Source organism: Microtus pennsylvanicus, chromosome 22, assembly GCF_037038515.1.
Source record: "Microtus pennsylvanicus isolate mMicPen1 chromosome 22, mMicPen1.hap1, whole genome shotgun sequence".
NCBI classification, from domain to species: domain Eukaryota; kingdom Metazoa; phylum Chordata; class Mammalia; order Rodentia; family Cricetidae; genus Microtus; species Microtus pennsylvanicus.
In genome coordinates this window covers 4,109,789-4,133,741 of record NC_134600.1, presented here as the reverse complement: position 1 = coordinate 4,133,741, position 23,953 = coordinate 4,109,789, and the positions used below count along the sequence as shown (strand labels likewise).

General features: G+C 47.6%; 1 protein-coding gene across 10 annotated transcripts in view; it reads right to left on the bottom strand.

The window, feature by feature from the left end:
* Positions 1 to 23,953, bottom strand: part of Ankrd44 (ankyrin repeat domain 44) — a 219,715-nt gene that overhangs the window by 110,342 nt on the left and 85,420 nt on the right. For all 10 annotated transcript variants that reach the window (XM_075956578.1, XM_075956572.1, XM_075956576.1 and 7 more), the window contains exon 2: positions 8,124 to 8,207. In XM_075956578.1, the coding sequence (XP_075812693.1) occupies positions 8,124 to 8,207 (84 nt within the window). The remainder of the gene's footprint in view (positions 1 to 8,123; positions 8,208 to 23,953) is intronic.

The following is a 23,953-nucleotide window of genomic DNA, read 5'->3' as shown; positions in this document are numbered from 1 at the left end:
TCGAACTCACAGAGATCCGCCTGCCTCTACCTCCAGAGTGCTGGGATTAAAGGCGTGCGCCACCACTGCCCGGCTGCTGTATTCTTTTAACACACCATTTCAGATAAATGAGGGGAAGAGACGGTTTTTCAGCCTGAAAATACAATACAGACCAGTGTCTTCCAGCCACTCAACACCGTCCACGTCGAGAATAACGTCTAACACCGTTCGGTGTTACTCTAAGGAGGAAGGCCACCCGGATGCATCAAAGCAAGCCTCGTGGGTGACCTATGACCAGGTCAAACCTCTTCTCTCCTGCCCTGGTTTAAGAACATTCTCTGATTCTCTAATGGCACGAACTAGGGTTGGTTGCTTCACTTCTGAGGGCTGGGCAAGCAGAGGAGACTGGAAACGTTATTAAAAGCATCACCGGCTCAAGGCCAAAGGTCGTCCTTAACACGTGATTTAACTCAAACTGTCCAACTCTTCCCCTCTCTTGGCTCTACTTCCCAAAGAGCCATCTCTCGCCAGAGGCAGCATTCTAAGCCCGGCAACCTCTTCTCACCTGGGACTCCGTGAAGCAGAATTTGAGTCTGGCTACCTGCCCTCCATCCTTGAGAGATTGGAGACTTTTGCAAAAATGCTTGTCTATGACCTTTGAGTTGCCAAGTCAGAACTTCAACTACACCCTGACCTCCCTGCAGACAGAAAGCCCGCCGCGTATAAAAGCCAAGCTCAGACAGACAGACTTGTGAGTGAACCCCAAAATAATTTCGCCTTCCATTTCAAGTCACCCAGCTAGTGGAACTTCCCAACTAATCCCAATCCTGAAATGGCAAAGGCTATCCCACCGTGCCCTGCCAGGATTCCCAACCCAGACAAGCTGTGAACATAACGGAGTAGCTGTCTCCTGTTCGTTACATAGCAACTGCGAATCTCTGAGAGCCTGGCACTCTCTATTATCACAGGAAGATACATGCTGTTTACTGTTCAATGGCCTTATTTGCTTTCTAACGCAAGGCAGCTAGGTGGTCGCTGATAGCCACTCTATAGGGAGCTCTGTCAACAAGCATGCTTATTAAACCCCACCCCCTCTCCCCACAGTCAATTACTGTGTCTGCAGAATAACGATCGCTTCACTGCCCCCAGAAAAGCAAATCTTCAGTTCTGGCTTCTCTCAGAAACAAAAGGACTTGTCCCTCCTCCTCTCTGCTTCTCAGGCCAGGAGCCACACTTGACGGCCAGCTCTTCCTTGCCCTTCACATCTGGCCTATCATCGAACCTCAAGGGACCTGTCTCCACATCTGCAGAGAAGCTGTCAGTGTATCCCCTGCCCTCCTACCACACACAGAAGAAATCTACATGCACACTCCAGTGCACCCACTGCTACCATCCCGCGTTAGAGTCCTTGCTCATATCTTCATCCAACCTGAAGAATGTTCCAGTCTTCTCAAGATGTCCAGTGTCTCATGACCAGACTCAGTCTAAATGTCTCCACCACTACAGAGGCCTTTCCTGGCTCTTTAACTGGGAGCCAGAGCTCACGGTTAGCTTCTTTCTCAGAAGGCTTCCTAGTTTGTAAGTACCAACTGACCAATCTTCTCGACCAGATCGCCATGTATCTGTCCACTACACCGCAGGCTTCTGAAGACAGCTACCAGGCCTATATTCAACAGCAGCACATACCCAGTACCTGACACAGTGCTCGGAAACCCTACCTATGGCTGCTGAATGAGTGTTGACTTCTACGTCATAAAGCCATGGGCCGATGGCAGCCCCTAGTCACGCATCAGAATATCCGTTCTCTCTATTTCCGGTTTGACCATGAGCCAGTCCTCAAAGTGTGGTCCCCAAACAGCTGGTAACCCCTGGAAACTGACTGGAAGCACAGCCCCTTGTGCCCCTCCTGGGACCCAGGGGTGACGCCCATCAGCCTGTGCACCCTGAGATCTTGTTGCCTGCTGAAGTTCAGGAAACAACACCAGAGACCATTCTGGAGGTTTTCTGAAATTGCCTGTCAGTTTGGATGATGGTCTTATGATAACAGTGGCGAAGACCATTTTGGGGAGAAGATTGAGAAGTCAGATACCTTGAGAAGCATCCTGTTAAACTGATGTCCTTTGTACCGTAACATGTTATGAATCACGAAAGCCTGAGGGAATATGTAGGACAAGAGCTTCCCAGTGTATTTAGCCACTGAATTATCTCTTCTCCCTCCTTAGGAGGGAGTCTCGTTCTGGACTCTGGGAAACACGCTTAAGATGCTACCATGGTACATTCTTCCTTAGGGGGAAACCTCAGCACCATTCCGTGTCAGTGTGCCCAGTGCATGTGAACACATGCTAACAGTGCATGAGAACACAGTCACGCTAACAGTGCGTGTGAACACAGTCAGTCGTGCCAACAGTGTCTGAGTCACTACTTTGAGCTCCATGCATCTTCATGACTTGTGATCTTAGGTTTGAAAATAAACACTTAATATTAAGCACACACACACACACACACACACACACAGAGGCCAGTAAGAAGAGAATGCTGGCCTTTGTGAAATCCCGTAATGTTTATAAAGACAGACAGGGAAGAATAGAGACTATTGGCAATCACCAGCTAAAGGCCAGTTTCCAGCGCTCCCGAGTCTCCTGTATGAAGTGAGCGGCAGGGAAATCCCCCACTCCGGCCAGTGGGTGGAGATTCCCGAAGATGGAATGGCTGCATGCTGGGCAGGTGACTGAAAAATTATTGGTCCCAGCTGACAACCAGTAACCTTGAGAAAGCTGAGCTAGCGTGGGGAGGGGAAGCTAAAATATTCACACCAAACATCCGGGGTTTACTTAGTCGGGGCTAATGACTGGCTTCTTAATGAGATTTCACAGGCTCCGCTGAACACAGAAAACATTTGCTTCACTAAAAGCAAACAGCACTGTTTGCACTGTAACCAGACATCTGGAGCACAGAGACAGGCGTGTGCAGCTCCAGAGGGCGCGCAGCCACAGGAGGGGGCGATGTGGGACCAACAAGCGTAGAAGGTGCAGGATTTAATGCCGCCAACACTGATAAAAATTTGGGGCACTTGTGTCACATGAGAGGCAAAGACGACCAAAGAAAGTTAATCCAAAGTCCACGGTGAGTCCAAGATATCTAGTTAGGAAGGCTTGGGGTGGAGCTAACTGCAAGCCCCCTGCATTTCAGGCGGTCTGCCCTTACTCAGGTCGCATGCTTAAAAAAAAAAATCAACAAAATAAAATGAGAAATTCTTGAAGGCAAGAGAAGAAAGATGAATAGGTGGAACGTTATATTTTTAATTTTTTACACTGTGCGTGTCTGTGTGAATATGTGGGTATATGCGTATACATGTACATATGTGTGTATGCATGTTTGTGCATGGTGTGTATCTGTGTATGTGTATATGTATGTGTATATATGTGTGTATGTGTCTCTCTGTGTGTATGTGTGTATTACATGTGTGTATATATGTGTACGTCTGTATGTATGTTGAGAGTGCCGCCATTTTCCTCCCCGTCTTCGCCTCTCACCGTGGCCAGGCCCCAATTAGCCTCTGTCCCGATGGCTGTATGGCGCAATCAGACCATCTTCAAGTATCAGGGTGCTGTCACGTGACCCTAACATGTGTTCCTGCTGAGTTCAGTCTCTGAAGTCTGGACTTGTGAGGTTGTAAATTAAGATGCTCTTCTCTACCCTAAGCTCAGTGTCCTGATTCCAGTGGAGGTTTATCAGGTCTTCCTCGTGATCAGCCACATCTGAATACCCGAGGCTACACAACAGTCACCCCGCATTTCTAGGCTCTGATATGCCACTCACGACAGAGACCGCAGAAGGATCCAAAGTGATCGTCCTGACATGTCCACAGGTTCCTCCAATCCACCTAAATTCTCTCGGCCTTCCAACCAGAACATCACCTCCCAGCTGAGCCCTGGGCAACACTGCCTCTTAAACTGTGGGTCACAACCCAGCTGAACGTGGGGGTCATGAAGAAAACGGCAATCGTAAGAAGTGTCTGAACTTGAATGGTCAGATTTTAGTTCAAACTCAAACACGTAAGGAGCCAAAGGTGTTTCTAGCCGGCTTGCCCAGGCTGTCCTTCAGGGCTTCACTGAGGCTCACACAAGACATGCGCGCTGCCCTGTGCATGCCTTCCCGCCACACACCAACCAATGCTGCCTGCAACCCCTCGGCTCAGTTCAAGACTGCTGGAGGTGACAGACACCATTGCTGCCGTATAAAGTTTTTGCTCACTTAAGAAATTTCATGATTTTTATTGTGGAAAATAGAACATTTTGCTATCTCCCTCTTACACGCAAATATCAAATTAGTGTCTCTTTGGGTTCCGCTGTGAGAATATTTGATTTTAAAAATTGCCATTTGAAGCCTACAAGATGGCTTCACTGGTAAACATTACGTGCCCTGCAAGCGTGAAGACTGAGTCCAATTACCAGAGCCCGAATAAAAGAGGCAGATTGCACACCTGCAGGCGTACCTGTGTGCACACACCAAATTGTTAACCTCAATTGGTGGCTTGAATTCCGTAAGAGAGATTGTGTAATTCATTTGGGTTGTGGCAGTACTTCCCACAATGCTTTGAGAGGGTCCTAACCATATACATGTCGTTTTCTTCTACATGTTTGTAGAAAGAGGCCATCACAGTCGTGGTGAAAACTGAAAGGCATGGGACAAAGTCTCTACCCTGCGGTGCCAAACACTCAGACGAGATTCCGTTCTTCATGTAAAACTTTAGAGCCCACCAAGAAGCTGGAAGGATTGCCTGGTGGTTAGAGCATGTGCTTCTCTTGCAGAGGAACCGTGTCTCGCCCCCAGTGCCCACCTATGCTAGCTCACAATCACCTGTGGGCGCGGAAGAATCCAGTGTGTCTGGCCTCCGTGGGCTCCTGTTCAAATGCAGCTACCCACACAGACACACACACACACACACACACACAATTCAATATAAAATAATCTTTAAAAGTGTAAAAACAAGAGTTTTAAAAGCATATCACTCTCACTAATATGTACGTTTGCTTTAGTCTTTAATAAACAGCAAAATTATATGTATACCAAATGATCGTTTTAAAAGTAAGGCATCGCGAGTAAATAGTTCATTCTTAGACCCGTTTTATGCACCCATACACTCAGGGTTGCACAAATATTTCTCGGGCAAAAAGTGATCGAGAGTGTGGACCGGTTAAGGAGCCTGACCCCACGTAACCTAACCAATGCTCCGCCCATCTGCCTGGTCCCTAAGGAACCCTGGCAATGAGAGACCAGGTTAACAGCGTCATCACAGCCTACGAGCCTGTGATAGTGGGATCCGAGATCTCTTTCCCCGTGTGGCAGAGGGAGGTGGGGGACAGGGGGTTTCTGGGTCTGTGACAAATGGGGCAATTCCCTTCATCAGGAAGGCTTCACTGTGGAAGGCAGCCCCACCCCATGTTTGCAGCACTCAGCTGTCAATCACTCCTACTGTATTCACTTCCCCCTCCCCTCCCTTCCTGGCTGCCAGCAAAGGCATTAGATCAGCTTCTGAAGATGGGCCTCCAGCGCGGCCTGGGTTTTCCCCTTCCAAGTCCATCAGAGTGCTTTCTCATTTCTTGACTTCATTCTGGGAACTTGGTGCCCACTACTGTGTCCCTGGCGCTTCTTAACAGAAGTTGTGACTCGGTCAATAACAGAAGCATTCATGAGATGCCCCTGAGATAAGTTAGTAGAATCACCGACTCCCCGGAAGACTGTAAGACCAAAGCCGATGGTGCGGACTTCTCAGGGGCACAGTGCCACGGTGACACCCCATCCTCCCCTGGAGCCCGTGTGGCTTTAGGACAGAGGTCTTCTGGGTGAAGGGAGACTCCCACCTCCAGCGCCGACCCGTGCAAACCTTTTCACACTTTCCTTCTAGGCTCCTTGTTCTTTCTTCAGCAGGACTACAGATGACCCTAACCGTGACCTCAGAAACCACACCTTCATACCAGGAACACCACGTAAGTTGGGGACACTCTCCTCATCTGCTGCTGAGAGAAATGAGCTCCCCTACTTCAAACATTCATGGGGCATCTATGTGTTACCAGAGCGAAACCTAACTAACTCAGTGACATAGCTGGGCACCGTCCAAGCAATTTGTACCAATCGTCAATGCTTGTTGCTTTTCCAAAAAGAAACAAAGGCCATTCAGAGGCCAGTACAACTTCCTGAGGTGTTGCTAAATAAAAGCTCTGTTTGCTCCTGTCCACTGGGAAAAGGTTGTAACCCTGCCTTAGGCTTGCAAGGGCTTGGCCCGCAGCCACCAAAATAGTCCGGGCAAATTCCTGTGATGTCAAAGCTCTTGACAGGGAACTTGCTTCATGTCCTCCTGGGCACACCCCACAGGCCCTGGACTGATGCCCAGCTGCCTCGGCAAGTCCTCTGTCCCTGACTTCATCTGGCTTACCTTGCAAAAAAAAAAATAGCATCTCAAGACATCGCCCTGGTGTTCTCTCTGCCAGCTGGGGAGAAGCTGCCAAAAGACTTTCCGGAGAGCCACACCCATCTATACTGCCTCAGCACAAAGGCTGCTCCAAGGGACCTGTCTCAGAAGGGAGCCACCAGCAGATCTAATGGAGAGATACTTGGGGATATCACCCCAGGGCAAAGCCCTGCTTACCCTGAAGACCTACTGGATTCCAGGTCCTTTCTGCCGAACACTACACCTGAAAGAGGACTCTTCTCCCAAGGGGCCTGAGCATTTTGATAATCAGATGACGTTAAGTGAATTAGCAGCCCCGTCCTACACCTAATTGCTTGTTAGACCTAACTCTAAGAAACCACCAAAGATTGAGCTCTTAGCTAATGCTTTTCCCTTTGTTTAGAGCGGGTGACTTATTGCATGGGACTGCGCAGGTACGTTACGGGTGCTCATCTTTTGATGGATGTCCAAAGGCTTTTTCAGGAATGCAATGAAAACCTTGACCCTTTTCTCAGAAAAATACGCATATGTTCAAGCATGCCTATGGTTTAGACAACTTCAGAGACGATGTGAGAGCTGGGGAGTCCCATGGTTCATCCCAGGGTCATAGTACCTAGAACAAGAACCAGCAGACCTTTCCTATAAAGGGCAGAGCGTGTGTGGGTCTGGTTCGGCCCAGTGCCTCGGCTCAGCAAGGGCGGGGCGAAAGCAGAACAGACAGGGTGCGTAAGATGGATGGCCACGCTCCTGCCGAAGTGTGGACACTCAGGTTTCCGCTTCCTGCCAGTCGCTCGTGGCAAAGAATGTTATCCTTTCTTTCCTCATCGGAAAAAAAAAATCAAAAGCTTCCCTATCTGCTGGCCCACGGGCACAGGCTGCCAAACTTCACCTGCGAGCCAAGGGCCATCACCGGGAAAGAACTACGCTACATCATCACTCTCTGCCTTCTCCGTGGGAGCCGGGATCCTTTTCTCACGGCCGCAAACCGCTGGAGTAACCGTGTTCAGCCTGGCGCTGGCGCCAGGAGAAATCACAGGCATGGCTCACAACACATGAGACGGGCGCAGCTCGCTCAGAATGCCGTGCTGGCCACTCTGTTCCGTGCTCGCCGTCAGATCTGCTCCTCCATCTCAAGACGAATATAGATGGGAAAGAAAGTGGGGTTTTCCCTCTAGCCTCAACTCGGTCATGGTTTTTGCTCCTCCAAGGGAGGAAAAGTAAATGAGTGTGGTTGGCAGGGAAAGTGCAACACCCCAAGCTTCAGAAAGGTCCCTCTGACCGTATAAAAGTTCACGGAGACGTGCTGACATAGTTCCCTACTGTGTGATGCTTTCATTGATGAGTTGTTTAGAATAAAACCATCTTAAGGATACATATAACTGCATCCTTAATTTGATTTTTTTTTTATTTTTGCACATAGCTGAGGTCCAACCCAGGCCTTGTGTGTCCTAGGGAAGCACTGTCACACAGGGTGACTACTCCTTCAGTCTTCAGACCTATACAACAGTATTCCAATATAATTGATTTAGTCTAACCCTAGAGTTTCATTGCATGGGTTCTCAAAACAATAACTTAAAAAGCAGCCCAGGGTTCTAACTATGTCCTAGAGGGGTCCACAGGAAAGAAAATATCAAAGAAAATATCTTTCTTGCTTGCCCCAGAAGAGGCCCTGCAGGACCGGAGCATCTCTTACCAGTGCGTTCACATCTTCTGTCTTGTGGATGAGCATGCGAATCTCTTCTGGATCTCCACTGAAGATGGCCTGAACCAGCGGTGGCTGTGAAAACAAGAGAGTGAGAGTTAGGACCTTTGCTGACACAGAGGTCTGCGTACGTACACAGACAGCAGGAAGATTTGTTCCCAGTTTGTTCAAGAATTATCAAGGAGCAGGCAAAGATAAATAAGATCCAAGCTACAAGCACAAGGAGGCTAGTGGGGGAGATAGTTACATAAAGGAATGACTTTCAACACAACCTGAAAGCCGTGACACAGGGCCACTCTCTGGGGCTATGAACTAAAATAAAGTAGAATAAAAAAAATCTCCCACAGTGCAAAGTGTTTGTGATAGACCCTTAAAGTTCCTATCGAGGATACTAACAAATGCAGGATTTCTGAAACCACCCTTGTTGTGGACTAAACCTTGTCACCCCCAATGCATATATTAAAGTTTGACTACGAAAATCACTGGAGAAAGGACCCTTGAGGGCTTGTTCAACAAATGGGCTGGCATAACTGGATATCAGTATTTAGAAGAATGAAAATAGATCCATATCTATCGCCATGCACAAAACTCAAGTCCAAATGGATCAAAGACCTCAACATCAAGCCAGCTACACTGAACCTCATAGAAGAGAAAGTGGGAAGTACACTTGAATGCATTGGCACAGGAGACCACTTCCTAAATATAACCCCAGCAGCACAGACACTGAGAGACACAATTAATAAATGGGACCTCCTGAAACTGAGAAGCTTCTATAAAGCAAAGGCCATGGTCAACAAGACAAAACAGCAGCCTACAGAATGGGAAAATATCTTCACCAACCCCACATCAGACAGAGGTCTGATCTCCAAAATATACAAAGAACTCAAAAAATTAGTCATCAAAAGAACAAACAATCCAATAAAAAATGGGATACAGACCTAAACAGAGAACTCTCAACAGAGGAATCTAAAATGGCTTAAAGACACTTTCATACTGAGTGAGGCAACCCAGACCCAGAAAGACAATAATCACATGTACTCACTCATAAGTAGCTTTTAGACAAACATAAAGCAAAGAAAACTAGCCCATAATTCACTATCCCAGAGAACCTAGACAGCAAAGAGGACCCTAAGAGAGACATACATGGATCTAACCTACATTGGAAATAGAAAGACAAGATCTCCTTAGTGAATTGGGAGCATGGGGACCATGGGAGAAGGCTGAAGGGGAGGGGAGAAGGGAAGGGAACAGAGAAAAATGTAAAGCTCAATAAAATCAATTTTAAAAAATTTTAAAAAGATAAAAAAAAATAACCCACATAAACCAGCGACCCAAGGAACTAGTTTGAGAAAGAAAGAAAGAAAGAAAGAAAGAAAGAAAGAAAGAAAGAAAGAGAAAAATGTTTAATTGTTTCAATATGGAATATTCAACCTCTTTTTCCCCTAAACTTCACATCTTGACAACTACATATATGTATTTGCTTACAACCCTTGGAAATGTTTTAGTCTTGACAGATAGTTGCCTGGATGATAGCAGTGTCACAGTTTGACTCAGAAGAGGAATCATCCAAGAGGCTTATTAAAATAAGATCCCTGAGGCCCTCTCCTGAGGGTTCCGGCTGAGTATCTAGAGAAGGGGCTGTGGGTCTGGATGTTTCAGAAGTCACCTTCTAACTCTTTAGAACTGGCCCCAAACACTAACCTCAAATGATGTCACTGGCTTCATCTACCTCCAGGTCTCCTCTCATTTGGAAGTTTGAGTTGTCATTTTATCCCAAAATCCCTCCTTACCCCCCCCCCCCCGTCTCTCTCCTATTGTCTTTGTCATAGGCTTTTTGTTTGCTTGATTTGCTTTCTTGGAGATAGAGTGTTGTCCTTAGCCCAGGCTTTCTTACAGATTTGGGGTCTTTTAGTCTATGTATAAGTATATGTATGTGTATGTACATGTATATATGTATATGATGTATATGTGTGCCTGGTCCTTCTCCTCATTTGAGATGATGTCTATTGATTATTCAACACTGCTCCCAGCAGCCCAGCTGGCCCACAAGCTCCCATAGATGCCCTCATCCTTGCCTCCCCTTCACCAGACTTCTGAAATTACAGACACATGCTCACATGCCCAGTTCCCACAAGGGGATTCTAACGCAGGTCCTCACACTGTACGGCGTGGTTTGGCACCAAGTGCCATTCCAGCTATCCTGTGGGTTTGGATGCTGGTTCGTGTCAGTTTGGGAGACCAAAGTGAGCGTCATCCAAATAAGAGTTCCTGAGATAACACCACATAAAACGTAGCAAATCACAGGAGACCGTTTCCACCTGCCATGAATCTGTCCATGGCCAACCCCTCCCCTGTCACGAAAGCCTCCAGCGAATGGGCAAACCTGCCTTTCTCCTACCCACTCATCTCTTAGTCCTACTACATGCCAAGGTGTAGGGGTCGTTTTGCAAGTTGTCAAAACCAAGCATCAAAAAGAGATGGCTAAGAAAAAGAGGCATGTCTTCCACCGGTCCAGTCTTAGTCGGTGGCTCCACAAAGAGAGAAAGACCCTCCTTCCCCTTCCTGCTATCCAAGTCTCCCACGGGATCATGCTCATCTTTTCATCCTGCTCTCTCCGTCTTCTTGGCTCGTAGCAAAATGCTATTGGGTGAGTTTCTGCCTAAATGAATCTCAAGGGGAAAAAAAATCAACAGCCATAAGGCAATGTATAGTGGCAGAGCCGGGCAGGACTGTTGTGTTAAATCAACAGAGGTCACGCAACAGCTGGGAAGTTCAGAGTCTCAGGTGTAAGCCCAACCCAGGCAATAGAGGACCAGTGGTCGGTCGTGAGCTGCTCAGGGGCCTCTCACCCCCTCACTCGCAAGCCTGAGGAATGCAGACAGACGCTCTGTGGGATTCATTAAGTCCTCGCGCGCTCCTCAAGGGAGACAAGCCTCCCCAGTCATGACTGGAATGTTCCCAAAAAGAGGCTCCCTGACCCGGCTGCCAGGGAAGGGCGCCAGAGCAGTCTCTAAGCACGCAGAGGTGTGTCCAGCTTCCCGGACGGCTCTAGGCTCCGTTCTGCTGAGAGCTGCTTCCTAAGGCTTGGTCAGACACAGATGCCCCTGGCTTCCACGGGAAGAGCTGAGCCTCTTGCCCTCCGATGCCGCTGCGGAATACACACATCCACACTCCCACGACTGCACGGATGTGTCCCGTGTACATATATATCCATGCTTGGACACGTATGTATAGAGATGCATGTCAATCCCCTCGCAGGCACCTCCCACTCCTCCGCAGAAGTGCCCACCGTCCCTCAGGTGCCACCTCATCTCTCGAATCAGCTGTCTCTGTGTCAGGATCCCCGACTTATCCATGGCCCCAAATCACAGCAGTGGAGATGGCAGTTTGAGGACAGCATTAACTGCCATATTTGATGACCGTGTGTGGCTCTCCATCCATAACTCAAATACTTCCATGAGACGGTGTCTATCCACACGATTAAGAAGCATCGCACACAGTGGGTGTGGTGCTGTCCAGTGTCATGGGCACTCGCTGGGTTTGGGGGAATACATACCCTGCAGACAGTGTTAAGTTGGGAGAGTAGCCCCAGCTACCTGGCCTGGGGGGTTGCTTTTTCTGGACTCCAAATCCCAGCATGCCACTCCCACAGGGTATTTAAGAAGCCTTAGTTTTTCCCAGCGTGGCCTCAGACCCCGGGCCCTGGGGCCTGGACCCCGCAGGAAAAAAACTAAGACCCCTCAGTGGGACACTCCATATGATCAGACTAAGACAGCTCTGCTGGCCAAGAAATCCAATTAGGTCGAATCAAACCAAATCAAAATGCCCATCATTTTATTAAGAATGATGCTCTCAGGTGGCTGAGCACATGGTGGGGAGACAGGACAACAGAGAGTCCATGCAGACCCTAAAACCATGTGTTCCTCCTTGCACGTCTGGACGACACAAGGCTGGGCTGTGCAGACAGCCCAGCAAACACACGCGTAAGACGGGTCAAATCGCTGAAAACAGTAATACGGGAAGGGAGAGCTTAAAGAGATGGGGCAGTCATTTTAGCCTCTGTTACTAGAATGTTCTTTGCCGCTGAGCAGCTACAGGCCAGCAAGGCTCATGGTGGACTGTGAAGGCTGGCGCAGTCCTCCAGCAGACTCCAGGCAGCTGGGCACCTCCCAGCCTAGCTTCCCGGTAGTGCAAGTGGGATGCTTGGATGGGACTTGCCCTCAACTTCCATCTTTCCTGGAAGGGGAGGCAGCACGTTTAGAGGTGACTGACTGCCAAGCTGAGGACACTTAGCCTATACGGGCAGCAGAGCGGAGCATCAGGTTCCTTGTCTTTGATGGCCATTGTGACTTCTGCAGCAAGCATGAGAAAAGTAAAAGCTCAGCGGAAAGACACGTTCCCTACTCACAGATCCTTCATCCCAAGGCAGGCAGTCTCAGAGTCTCTCTCTCTCTCTCTCTCTCTCTCTCTCTCTCTCTCTCTCTGTCTCTGTCTCTCTGTCTCTCTCTCTCTGTCTCTCTCTCTCTGTCTCTCTCTCTCTCTGTCTGTTTCTCTGTCTGTCTCTCTGTCTCTCTCTGTCTGTCTCTCTTTCTGTCTCTCTCTCTCTGTCTCTCTCTGTCTCTCTCTCTGTCTCTCTCTCTGTCTCTCTCTCTCTGTCTCTCTCTCTGTCTCTCTCTGTCTCTCTCTCTCTCTCTCTCTCTCTCTCTCTCTCTCTCTCTCTCTCTCTCTCTCTCTCTCCAAAACCTTGGAAAACCAACCAGAAAAACACTTCATTTCCAAAGCTGTCTTTCAAGACAGTATTCTCAAAGTCTGAAGTAGGGCTCCAATTCCACTAGGGGGCGCAAGATAGTAATTTGTTGTCCTATCAATGTTCAGGTCCTAAAATTAAGGAGAAGTGGTTATGAGTCCAATTTAGCTTCTAAGAAAGTTCTTAGCAAGACGAGAACATGTTCACACACACACACACACACACACACACACACACACACACCACTACATACGCACCAAAATAAAAATGAATACACAGAAGGATCAAACAGTATTTAAAAAAAAAAAAAAAAACTCAGTTTCCCTACTGAGCTGTGAGCCCACCATCTTAGTACAGATGGTTGGGAGCCACCATGTGGTTGCTGGGAATCGAACTCAGGACCTCCGGAAGAGCAGCCAGCGCTCCTATCCTCTGAGCCATCTCTCCAGCCCCCGAGCCCACCATCTTAGAACAGAGATATCTGAGCAAATCCTAGGTTCAAAAGTGTCATTGTCATTATTTGAAAGCACAATCCAGAGAACTGGGAACATGGCTCAGTCAGTCAAGTAGCTGGCACACAAGCAGAAGCCCTTGAGTTCAGACACCGCCATCCTCTCCACCGCCACCACCCCCTCCGCCACATCCGCCAACCCCCCAAGTACTGTGTGAAACTAGACACAGTGGCCTGTCTTCAACACCCGTGCCGGAGGCGGGGCAGCAGAGACAGGCAGATCCGTGGAGCCACTGGCCGCCCAGCCCAGCTCAATCAGCGAGCTCCAGGTCCAGTGAGAGACGGTCTTGAAACACAAGGTGGAAACCAGACGTGATGGCAAAGTCTTTCATCCCTACACTCAGGAAGCAAAGGGGGTGTATATCTGTGAGTTCAAGGCTAGCCTGCTCTACATAGTGAGTTCTAGCACGGACGGGACGTCATAAGGGAAAAATCATGTCTCGAAACAAAGCGGCAAGTGATACAGGAAGTCACCAGACATCAACCTCTGGCCCCCACAGGCACACACACACACACACACATGTACAAACATGAACACATACATACACTACACGTCAACACGAAAGTGAAAAGCAGGATTCAATTCTTCTCTCCATTCCATTAAAATTATGTTAGTTATGACATCAGAATGAAGTCCCTGGTGGGAGGGGGGAATAATTTCATCCTGGGTTCAATCAGAAAACTGACAGGAAAAAAGAAAAAGGAAAAAAAAAACTGATAAGCTCGAGGCTGGGGACAAAGCCTACCAGCAGATTATTTAATTAACACACATGAGGGTCCAATCCACAGAACAACAAAATCATGTGTTCTGTGGAAACCACTCTCTAGACTTTCGCTAAACCCATTCTGCCTTCCCTTCCTCAGCCACAAGCTCTTTCCTACGCAGACCTTGAGTGAGAAGCAGAAAGACAGCAGGTCACGGAGACCAGGACCTGGAGGCGGGGTAACAGATGCAAACATCTGTAGAAGATGCCCTACCGTTGCGCTTCACAATCCCTGACTCACTGCCTGTCTTTCTCCGACTAGATCGGGTACCTAATCCCCAAACATAAAAGCAAGCGTCTTGCATTCTGATCAGGAATGGATCCTGGAATCAATCAATAAACCAAGAAGAAGCAGTGGTGTGCCCAAACCTCTGTCTATATATACTTGAGCACTCTGGGCCCTGTGCATGAAGATAACATGCACGGAAGCATGGTACTAGTACCTAACAGCTGGCACAGCAGTAATCTGGCAGATCGAAACCAACAGCTCACCTAGGTGAGCTGGAACACTTCATTAAATAGCAACCGGCTTTGTGTGGGGCAGAGATTGTGTTTTTGCAAACGGATAAAAAAAACGTGTTCGAGTCACCTGATTTCACGAACAACGCCTGCCTCTCTTCTTCACGCCGGTCCTACTGGCTGATGCCCAGCAAGGATGCTGCTCAAGGCTTCCTTCCTTGACTGTAGATCACCTTTACTTGGGAAGCCCACCCCAGCACCCAAAGACAATGACGACCATACAAACCAAAGTCGTTTCCCTGAAGTACCGTAAGAGGCAGGCAGAAAACACTTAGTCCTCATAAACGTTATTTTTAATTGGGGAGTAAAGGAGGGCATTTGAAATGGCTCACACCTGTAATCCCAGGGCAGCATGAGATACAACGAGTATCTGTCTCTAAACTGATTAATTAATTAATGAAGGCCAGTGACTATTTCAATCAGCAGAACCCACTTTCAAAAAAAAAAAAAAACCAAGCCTGATGAAGCCACTGTTATCCCAGTGTGGGGTCAGGGGTCAGGCAGCCTAACCTGCTTGGCAAGTTTCAAGACCTTATCTCTAGAAAAAAAGGGGGGTGGGAGTGGGAAATGCTTGAGGAGAGATACCAACGCTATTCTCCAGTGTATGCCCACATACACACATACGCACATAAATAAAAACACACATACGAACCACACAGGAAGGAAGAAAGGGAGGGGGAGAGAAAGAGTTTCTACAGGACCATGTAACAAAGTCAATCTTTATAATAGTTGTAACTGTTTACCGAAAAGAAACAGAAAAGACATAAAATCTCAAGTTATAGTAGGAATCCATCTACTTAAATAGAATGAAAAATGAAATACGTTTCGTCAGAAATTGGATAGAATTGTTACCTAACCTTTCCAAAATGAAAACACCGCAGAGGCCGTGGCTTGGCAGTGGTTAGTAAGGACCAATAGCTAGGGGCTATTCCTTCTTTGCTGTCCTGTTTCTAAGCTTCACCAATGGCCACTTCTCTGCCCTGTGGGGCCAATCATTTGCCCAAGAGGCCAGATAACCCACGATAAAATACAGCGCAGATGGTTCAGCTTCGCTCATAGCTACCGAAGACATGAAAGGAGAGGTTAGGCAAAACGACATGATGAAATCCCAGCCCGGTTCAACCGAAACCTGAGGCAATACTGATTTTGCTGATGCGACCTATAATGGTTCTCTCTTTTTTACCCTGGTAGAGAGACGGCTGATGTAGAGTCAGTCAGTTGACCTGGGACGATCCTAAGAGGGGTTTCCTCATCTGTAAGATGAACTTAGAATAGCCATTTTACAAGAAACACTCAAGGGATTGCAGATACACTAACACCTCCATCGGAGGCCAGGTGCCTAGTGTTCCTGCCGTGAAATCGGGGATTCCTATTGTCTCCGTCCTACAAACTGGATGGATAAAGGATCCGGGAAGATTTTCTTTAAAATTATGGAGTAAGAGCAGTGAACTGACTGAGCAGGTTATAAATAAATAAATAAATAAATAAATAAATAAATAAATAAATAAATAAAGCAAGCTTGCCAAATAAGCCAGAAGATCTGAATATTTGAGTCTGATCCCTGAAATCCATGACTTAAAGACTCCCAAAATCTGTCCTCTGATTTACATGTACAGATAATAATAATAATAATAATAAATAATGCAGAGCAAACCTTCAAACTGGGGTTCTAATCCATGCATTGCCATCTCTGAACTAGAAAGGCTCTTCCCACTAGGAGGCAAATTTGAAATGAAATTTATGCCCTGGCAATGCTGAGGCACACATGGGCAGCCCGTATATGGCGGTCCTGTTGAACTTGTCCATGTTGGGTTTCATGGTCTACGTTGATGAGGATGACTGACCAGGTCTCTTCCTCAAGAGGGCACCAGGTCTCACTACAGATGGTTGTGAGCCACCATGTGGTTGCTGGGACTTGAACTCAGGACCTTTGGAAGAGCAGGCAGTGAGTGCTCTTAACCGCTGAGCCATCTCTCCAGCCTGAATTTGCCTTAGTTGGGCTGAGCAACTAAGAATATCACAGACCTTTTCTGTATGAAACTTAACTCCCAAAACCAAATAATAAGACCTTACTAAAATAATACGTCATCTTTATGATGAGACTGTGTCACGGGGCACAGACGACTAGGAGCAAAGAGCGCCATGAACACGTGTGAAGTGGCCGAATACGCCCACTCTTCTGCAGATTTGACATACGCTAAAGTTAAAACGTGTCAGGCATTCATGCCTGTTAACCGATCCTCATACTAAAGTCTAGCAAAAGCATGTATAGTTAGAATCTTTTCAGTTGGTCTCTGGGTGACACAGAAAATGACCTATACTCCTTTGAATCTGGGAGGGGGCCAAACGATTTACATGTTAGCGAGACACTGAGTTGAGAGATGTCGATGTTAATTCTGCCTGTTCAGAACCTTATCCAATGTGCCACACCAGAGATGATATATGACCTAGCCAGCACGTCCCGTCCGATAGCCTAAGATCAGGCATTCAGCCTCAGTTCCCACATACCCCTATCTTGGTTGTACTTTTGGTTTTGGCTGGGGGTGTTCCTTTGCTTGAGGCAGGGTCTTGCTAGAGAGCTCAGGGCAGTCTGGAACTTACTATATGACCCAGGCTGGTTGACAACTCTCAGAAGTCCTCCTGCATGCGAGGATTATAGGTGTGAGCCGCTATGCCCAATCAAATATGAAATACCTAATGGCCCGCTCAGGATAAGAAGCAAGAAAGGAAGGCTATAGTCTATGATGTGTGGATAGTCACACTGCACAGTAGCTAGATACAGACAAAAGATTTTACTTCCGACATAACTACTAAGGATAAAACGTGTTTCCTCAGAGTCAGAAAACAGAATTGAGGAAGACTTGCGTAGATACGTGTCATCAGAAAGATGAAGAGAGGGGCCTTAAAGTAGCCCAAGAGAGACAGACTGTGAATAAAGATTTCAGAGCAACAGGCTGAAGAATAGTGACTGGTCTGGGGAACACGGTGCCAGCGAGAGGAGTTTTAACTAATCCGTGGACAAACAAGAACCCAGGTCTTGAGCAAGAGAAAGGCACGGAGCTTTCGCAAGCGTGTGCTCTGGCCACGATATGTGCTGAACACGGGAGGCCACGCTGGAGTTAGAGACCCAGCGGAAAGGTGGTTGTCAACGCAAGCTAGTGCAGGAAGGGACTTTCTGGTCTCTTGGGGACAGGCTCCGCAGTATGACCTCCAGGGATGCGGGGGAAACCAGTGACACTGTTTCCAGCTCTTTGATGCCTGCTCTGTTCCTGGATACAAGGTTTGGCTCAGCTTCTTGGCTCCATGCCTCCTCTCTTTATATATAGCTCGGAGCTCCTGCCCCAAGGCGCTCTTGTTTCCAGGTGAAATCAAGTTGACTTCCTTTAGCTCCGGAGCATCCCCGTCCCACCCCTCCCACCCTCCACCCGCGTACACAGAACTCCTGCCTATGTGAGCTGCTTTGTCAAGCTCGTCACTTGAGCACGGAGCTGAAATCATAACATTTCAAAAATAGGCACATCCATAAAGAGAAAAGAAAAACAAAACAAGACGGACACGCTCTGCCAAGGGCCACAATTTCATCAGGATCCGCTGCCAACTGCTAGGATCTTTTTTTTTTTCCTTTTTCACTCTGTCTAGTTTCAAACGGCCGGAGAACAAATCTAAACCTTGGCGACGGTAATTAGGGAGTGTTATGAAGAGAACTTTTTAAGAGAGCTGGGGCCAGGCAGATGGCTCTGCAGATAAAGGGCCTGGCCAAGAAGCCCGGATGGTCTTCGTTCAGTCCCCGGAGCCCACCTGGTGTAAGGGGAGGAAGGACCCCCCCCCCCGTGAGGTGTCCTCTGACCTCCACGTATGCACTATGGATAGCACGCTTGTACATACAGACACACAGACGTCTAAACAAATGTAATTTTGAAAGCCTACTTAAGTAAGAACACAACGGACCTGAGAGAATAGTATGTAGAGAATACGTAAGCCGGCATATTCTTAGTGAGGCCAAAAGAGCGAGGGCCTGTGACTGAGTTTCCGGCTTCACAAGTTTATTTAGAGGTTCTTCTCTCCTGACTGTTCTGCTTACATTCTTCCTCCAAGTGTACCTTACGGCACGCTCAGTCCACATGTTCACAAGGCAAGCCATTTCAGAGGTCTCTGTGGTAGTGGCGCACAGGGCAGGGCGTGGGGGGCAACCATACAGTCCAAAGATGACGATGAAGGTTATGCCACGCTCAGCAGAATTTCTTTGTCCAGAGACATAAAGCAATTTTCAATTGTAGGGCCTAAAATATGACTTTTGCTAATACCTAATACATCTCCCTTATCGTAAAAGGACAGTAGTAAGTTTTGAAGGGTTCCTTTATGATGCATGCCATAAATCTATTATCATGCTATACTTTCCTCATGATGGTCACTTAAGCAGTTATAATTTTGGCCATCTCAGACATGAGAAGACGAATAAGGCATTTTGAGTGGCATTAAAAACAGCAAGATCACATAGAAGGAAGAAAAGGGATTCGTCAGGATGGAATCAACCTGTTGCTGCCTGGGGAGGGGATAGATAGCTACGAGTACCCCCACTGAAGAACGCGGGCTTAGTCAAATGAAGTCGCTCACGATTCTGGGAAACTCCACACAGAGCTTCTCTGAAATCTGCTAAAATCTGAATTCTTTGAAAGCACCAACAAGCCAGTTTTGACGCAATCAACCCTTCCCAGCGCTTACATCCACAGCTTGCGATGAGTTTCTCTGATGCCCTGTCCGCCTTGTCTGTGTTTTCTCTTTGGATTCCATGAGTGTTTTGTGGAAGAGAGAGGGCCGTTCAGCTCTCGCTGTGTCTCCACAGACGGAGGACTAGGGACATACACAAACTAGGGCCACTTACCCTGGTGTCCTCTCAAATCAAGAGCCAGGATGGGTCTCTGCCTGCAGTGACTTGAGGGTCCCCTACTCACAAAGCCAGAAACGTCTCTGAGAATTCAGACCTAAGACTCCTCCATGGAATCTTCTGGGAACCATCTTTGGCTTCTCCAGCCAAAATCATGGCAAGGGCATTCGTTGATGGATGGCAAAGGGAAGCGGATAAGGCAACAGGAAGAGAGAGGAGCCTCCAGGGCTGAAAAACAGTTGATAGGGGAAATGGGAAATCTTACAGGAGCACACAGGCATATCATTTCCTTTCAAAGACACTGGCCCGGCTCATATTTACTTTATTTTTCTAAATACTATCCACCCAACCACAGATAAGGGATGTTTTCTAAACATCATTCAAGTGCGTTTCAAACGAACATATTTGGTTCTAGTCCACGGTGATTTATTAAGCCTAAGAAATTTGCTAGGCGTAGGAAATGCAGACTCAGATACCATCGACGGTCCTTCCCTTGAGAGAACCCCCAACGTGGACCAGGGGAGCACACAGGATACACAGCAAGCAGAGACAGAAACTGTGTCCGGCCCTCTCGAAGATGCAGCCTTTGAGGTCAAGACTGAAGGTCGGTGAGGGCTTGAAGAGAGGGGGTGAGCGGATGGTAAGGAACACCCTGCGTGTTTTGAAGCATATGGGCAGATTACGATGAGAAGGGCAGATTTGCTCCATGAACCATGAGGGAGAGCAAGGAGGGTAAGAAGTCCATGGGGATCAGATCACAGTGGGCCTCTGGTTCTGGCTAATAGCTGTGGACTCTCTTCTGTAGAACTTGAGGAGATCTATCTGTTTTTGCAGGGGTGGGGGGGGGGTGATTTAAGCGTTGTACCTTAGGAGCTGGAGAGCTAGCTCAGCAGTAAGAGCAACTGCTGCTCTCATAGACCCACATTTGATTCCCAGCTCCCGTATTATCAGTGTCCTCCAATTCCAGGAGATCCGGCAGCCTTTTCTGACCTCCGTGGACCCCGTCTGAACGTCACACACATACACACAAGCAGACATATGTACGTACACATACATAAAAATAAAAATAAAGCGCTTTAATTTAAAAAGAAAAAAGGAATTGTCTGTTAGAGCCAGGCACGGTAGCACGCACCATATTCTGAGCTCTTGGAAAGTGAAGGCAAAGACTTGCGAGTTCAAAGTCATCCTCAGCTACAGAGATAAGTTTGAGGCCAGCCTGGGCTACGTGAGACCCTGACTTAAAACAAAAAGAGCTGGGTTTTCCAATAATCACCCTGGTAGCAGTTCGTGTGATAGACTAGAAAACTGCCACAAGTGAGGGGACAGCAGTGGCCAGTTAGGGTGCGAATTCGTGGGGAGAGGGTACTCCTGAACTGTGAGAGGAAACTGGGTCTTCCTGTGGCCGGCGGCAGATCCGCAAGACCGCACAGGCAAATGTGCTCCCCACACCTTTAGAGTAGCGTGAGCAGCCCGCCCTCGTGGGGCTGCCTAGACTCTCGCTGACTCTGTCTGCAAGGTGCAAGGCTCTCGGCAGGAGCCAGCCTAGACCCTCAACGGGGCGGAAGTTGTGCAGAGCTGCAGGAGCTGCTCTGCCGGCGGAAGCCAGTTGCTTGCTGTGTGTTTACGCTCAGCTCTGAGACCAGCCGCCGCTGCCGGGCCTCTCCGAAGGTAGCACAGCCCATGTTTGCACAACCCCTTAGTCATCTCCAGAGGCACCACAAAGAAACAGCCTGGTGCGGTCAGTATTACCTGCTCAGTCCAGGTTTGAATGACAAAGAAGTATCTTCATGCTATGAGCTAAGGGACCAAAAGCAAAAGTGTAATCTTATCTTTCTCTATATTTAGTCCCCAACTCTAAACTTTTCTTTCCCTCGCCTCATTCAGCTTCAAAACCAGAAGAAAAAAAAAATACAGAGAAAGGGGGGCATCAAAACCATTATGCGTTATCTCCTTCTGATAGCTAGGTTACATCTTAAGCAATTTTCTTGTTGTGATAATACAAAGACAGATAAAGAAAAAAACTTAATAACCTTTCCCATCACAGATAATAATAGGCTAATAAGTACTCTTTGACAATTTTCTGGATGTTTCTGTTGTACACAAAAATACCAATACATATGATATGGAGTTATCACTAAAATTAAATCTTACTGCATCCCTCTCTTGAAATCTGTAAGAATAACAGCATGCTAAGGTTACCTCCCAGGTCAGCCACAGAAGAAGCTAATTTCTTTATAGCTACATAGTGTTCTACAATGTAGCTATATTATAACAGAGCCTGGCCATGCGCTACACAAAGACACGGTACAGAGCTGAAGGCATCTTCTGAATACCTATGGTATGCTATTTTCATAAAATATACCAGGAAAAAAATGTGTAACATAGGCCATTCTTCAGAGAGTGCCAGATACAGCTGGGGAAAGAAGCCTACCCCATGCAGGGAATGCAAATGTGCAAGACGTTGCTCCAGAGTTCTCCAGACCTGGGGCAACTGCTGCCAGCTTCCCTTCTGCGCCTAGACAGACTGCAGAGCTCCGAGAGTCCCCTCTGGGCAAGCATCCCAGGAGCCCTCTCTGATTGGGCGGAGGGAGGGCAGGACAGCTCAGAAGTCAGTTGCGGAAGAGGCAACATGAACAAGACCTAGAAGTGGGCTAGAATATCCTAACGGGGAGGAAATGAGTTTGGGGACGAATGAATAATGGCACCGGGCTGATGTTCAACATCTGTGTGTGTGCTCAACAGAGTGGCAACCAGCAGTCCCTTCTCCAAGACCCCGGGCTTCCGGGCACTATCCTCTCGCATGGCCCTTAGCACAGCACCTTAAAGACATAAGGGAGCCATAAGGGACCCAATAAGACTAGACTATGGACTCTGCACTAAACATTTAACATCGGAATTCATAAATCGTTATCCAGTCAGCGCACAATATTCTAGCACCTTAAAGTGACAGTATAATTATGGTTATTCTGAGATCATGCCCCCCTTGCTCTGACTCAGGGGGATTTGGCTGCCTTCCTAGCGCTAGGGACAGAACACTAGGCTTGGTCAAAGGCAGTAAACCAGGGTTGGGATGGAAACTGCCTGCCCAGACTTGCGGGGGCCTGTTCCCACTTGGAGCTAGTTCTGGGTACAGTTGGCACTGCCTGGCAATGTTCTGTTTCTTGAATCGTGACCAATCAAGAATGTGGAAGCAAAGCCAGGAGGGGAAGAAAAAATATTATCTGAGAGCCTCGAGACCTGACTTTGGTCTAACCTTATTCACTATGAGAGCCTCGAGACCTGACTTTGGTCTAACCTTATTCACTATGAGAGCCTCGAGACCTGACTTTGGTCTAACCTTATCCACTAATGCATTGGGTTGCTGAGAAGAAGTTGCATGGCTTGATTCCTCACTACAAAGTGTGGGTTCAAAATGATTAATTCCCTAAAAGTGAGGAGCAAGGAAGATCTGACTTTACAAGGAAAGAACCCATGAGGCCACCTTGGTGAGAGACGCTCGCCCTGACAGGACAGAGGGTCACTGGCCTGCCACCCTCAACCTAGAAAGCAGTGTAACCCTTGGACTCAGAGCTGGTCACAACAGAGTGTTGGCCATGTGCCGGGTTCTAAAACTAAAACGCCTCTTTCTTTCTTTCTTTCTTTCTTTCTTTCTTTCTTTCTTTCTTTTTTTCAAGACATAAATACAGAAAAGATCTAGCGAACAGCGGGATGAGATGACCCACCCAGATCCCCTAGGAAACAGGGTCCCACCCCAGCAAGCCCTGTGAAGTGAAATCTCACTTCGGCGCTTTACAAATGCCAGGCGATGAATCCGCACCCACATGATGTGGAGTCTGATCCTTTCGTGAACACCTCGGAGGAGCTGCACCTCCAGCCAACCCCAAGTTCCACATCAAAGAGGTGGTCAGACAGTTTCGTTTCCGACGGTTCACGGCAACACGGGTTGGTGATGGCACCAATGTCAAAGCTGGGAAAGTTGTTAAATAAGCAGAATACACACAAACGGAACGACCTACAGCATGCGAATAGGCCCATCAATCACTGGAGGTTAGAGAAGGCAAATCCATGCCATGGTGAGATTCCACTAAAAAGTAACGGCTAAAATAATTTTTTAAAAAAAAGCAGACGGACAAAATGTAAGCACAGGTGAGGCTGGGAGGAAACAGGTGGAATGTTGAGAGGGGCTAAAAAAAACGTACAATGAAGCAGCTGTGGAAAATAAGTGGGCAGTCCCACAACAAGGTAAACACAGAACTATCGTGGGACCTGGAATTTCACTCCTAGATACATAACCCAAAGAATTGAAAAACAGGGTTCAAACAGAGACTTGACGTATATGTCCACAGTGACGCTACGCACTGCAGCTGAGAGGTAGAGACAATAGGAGTCCATTAG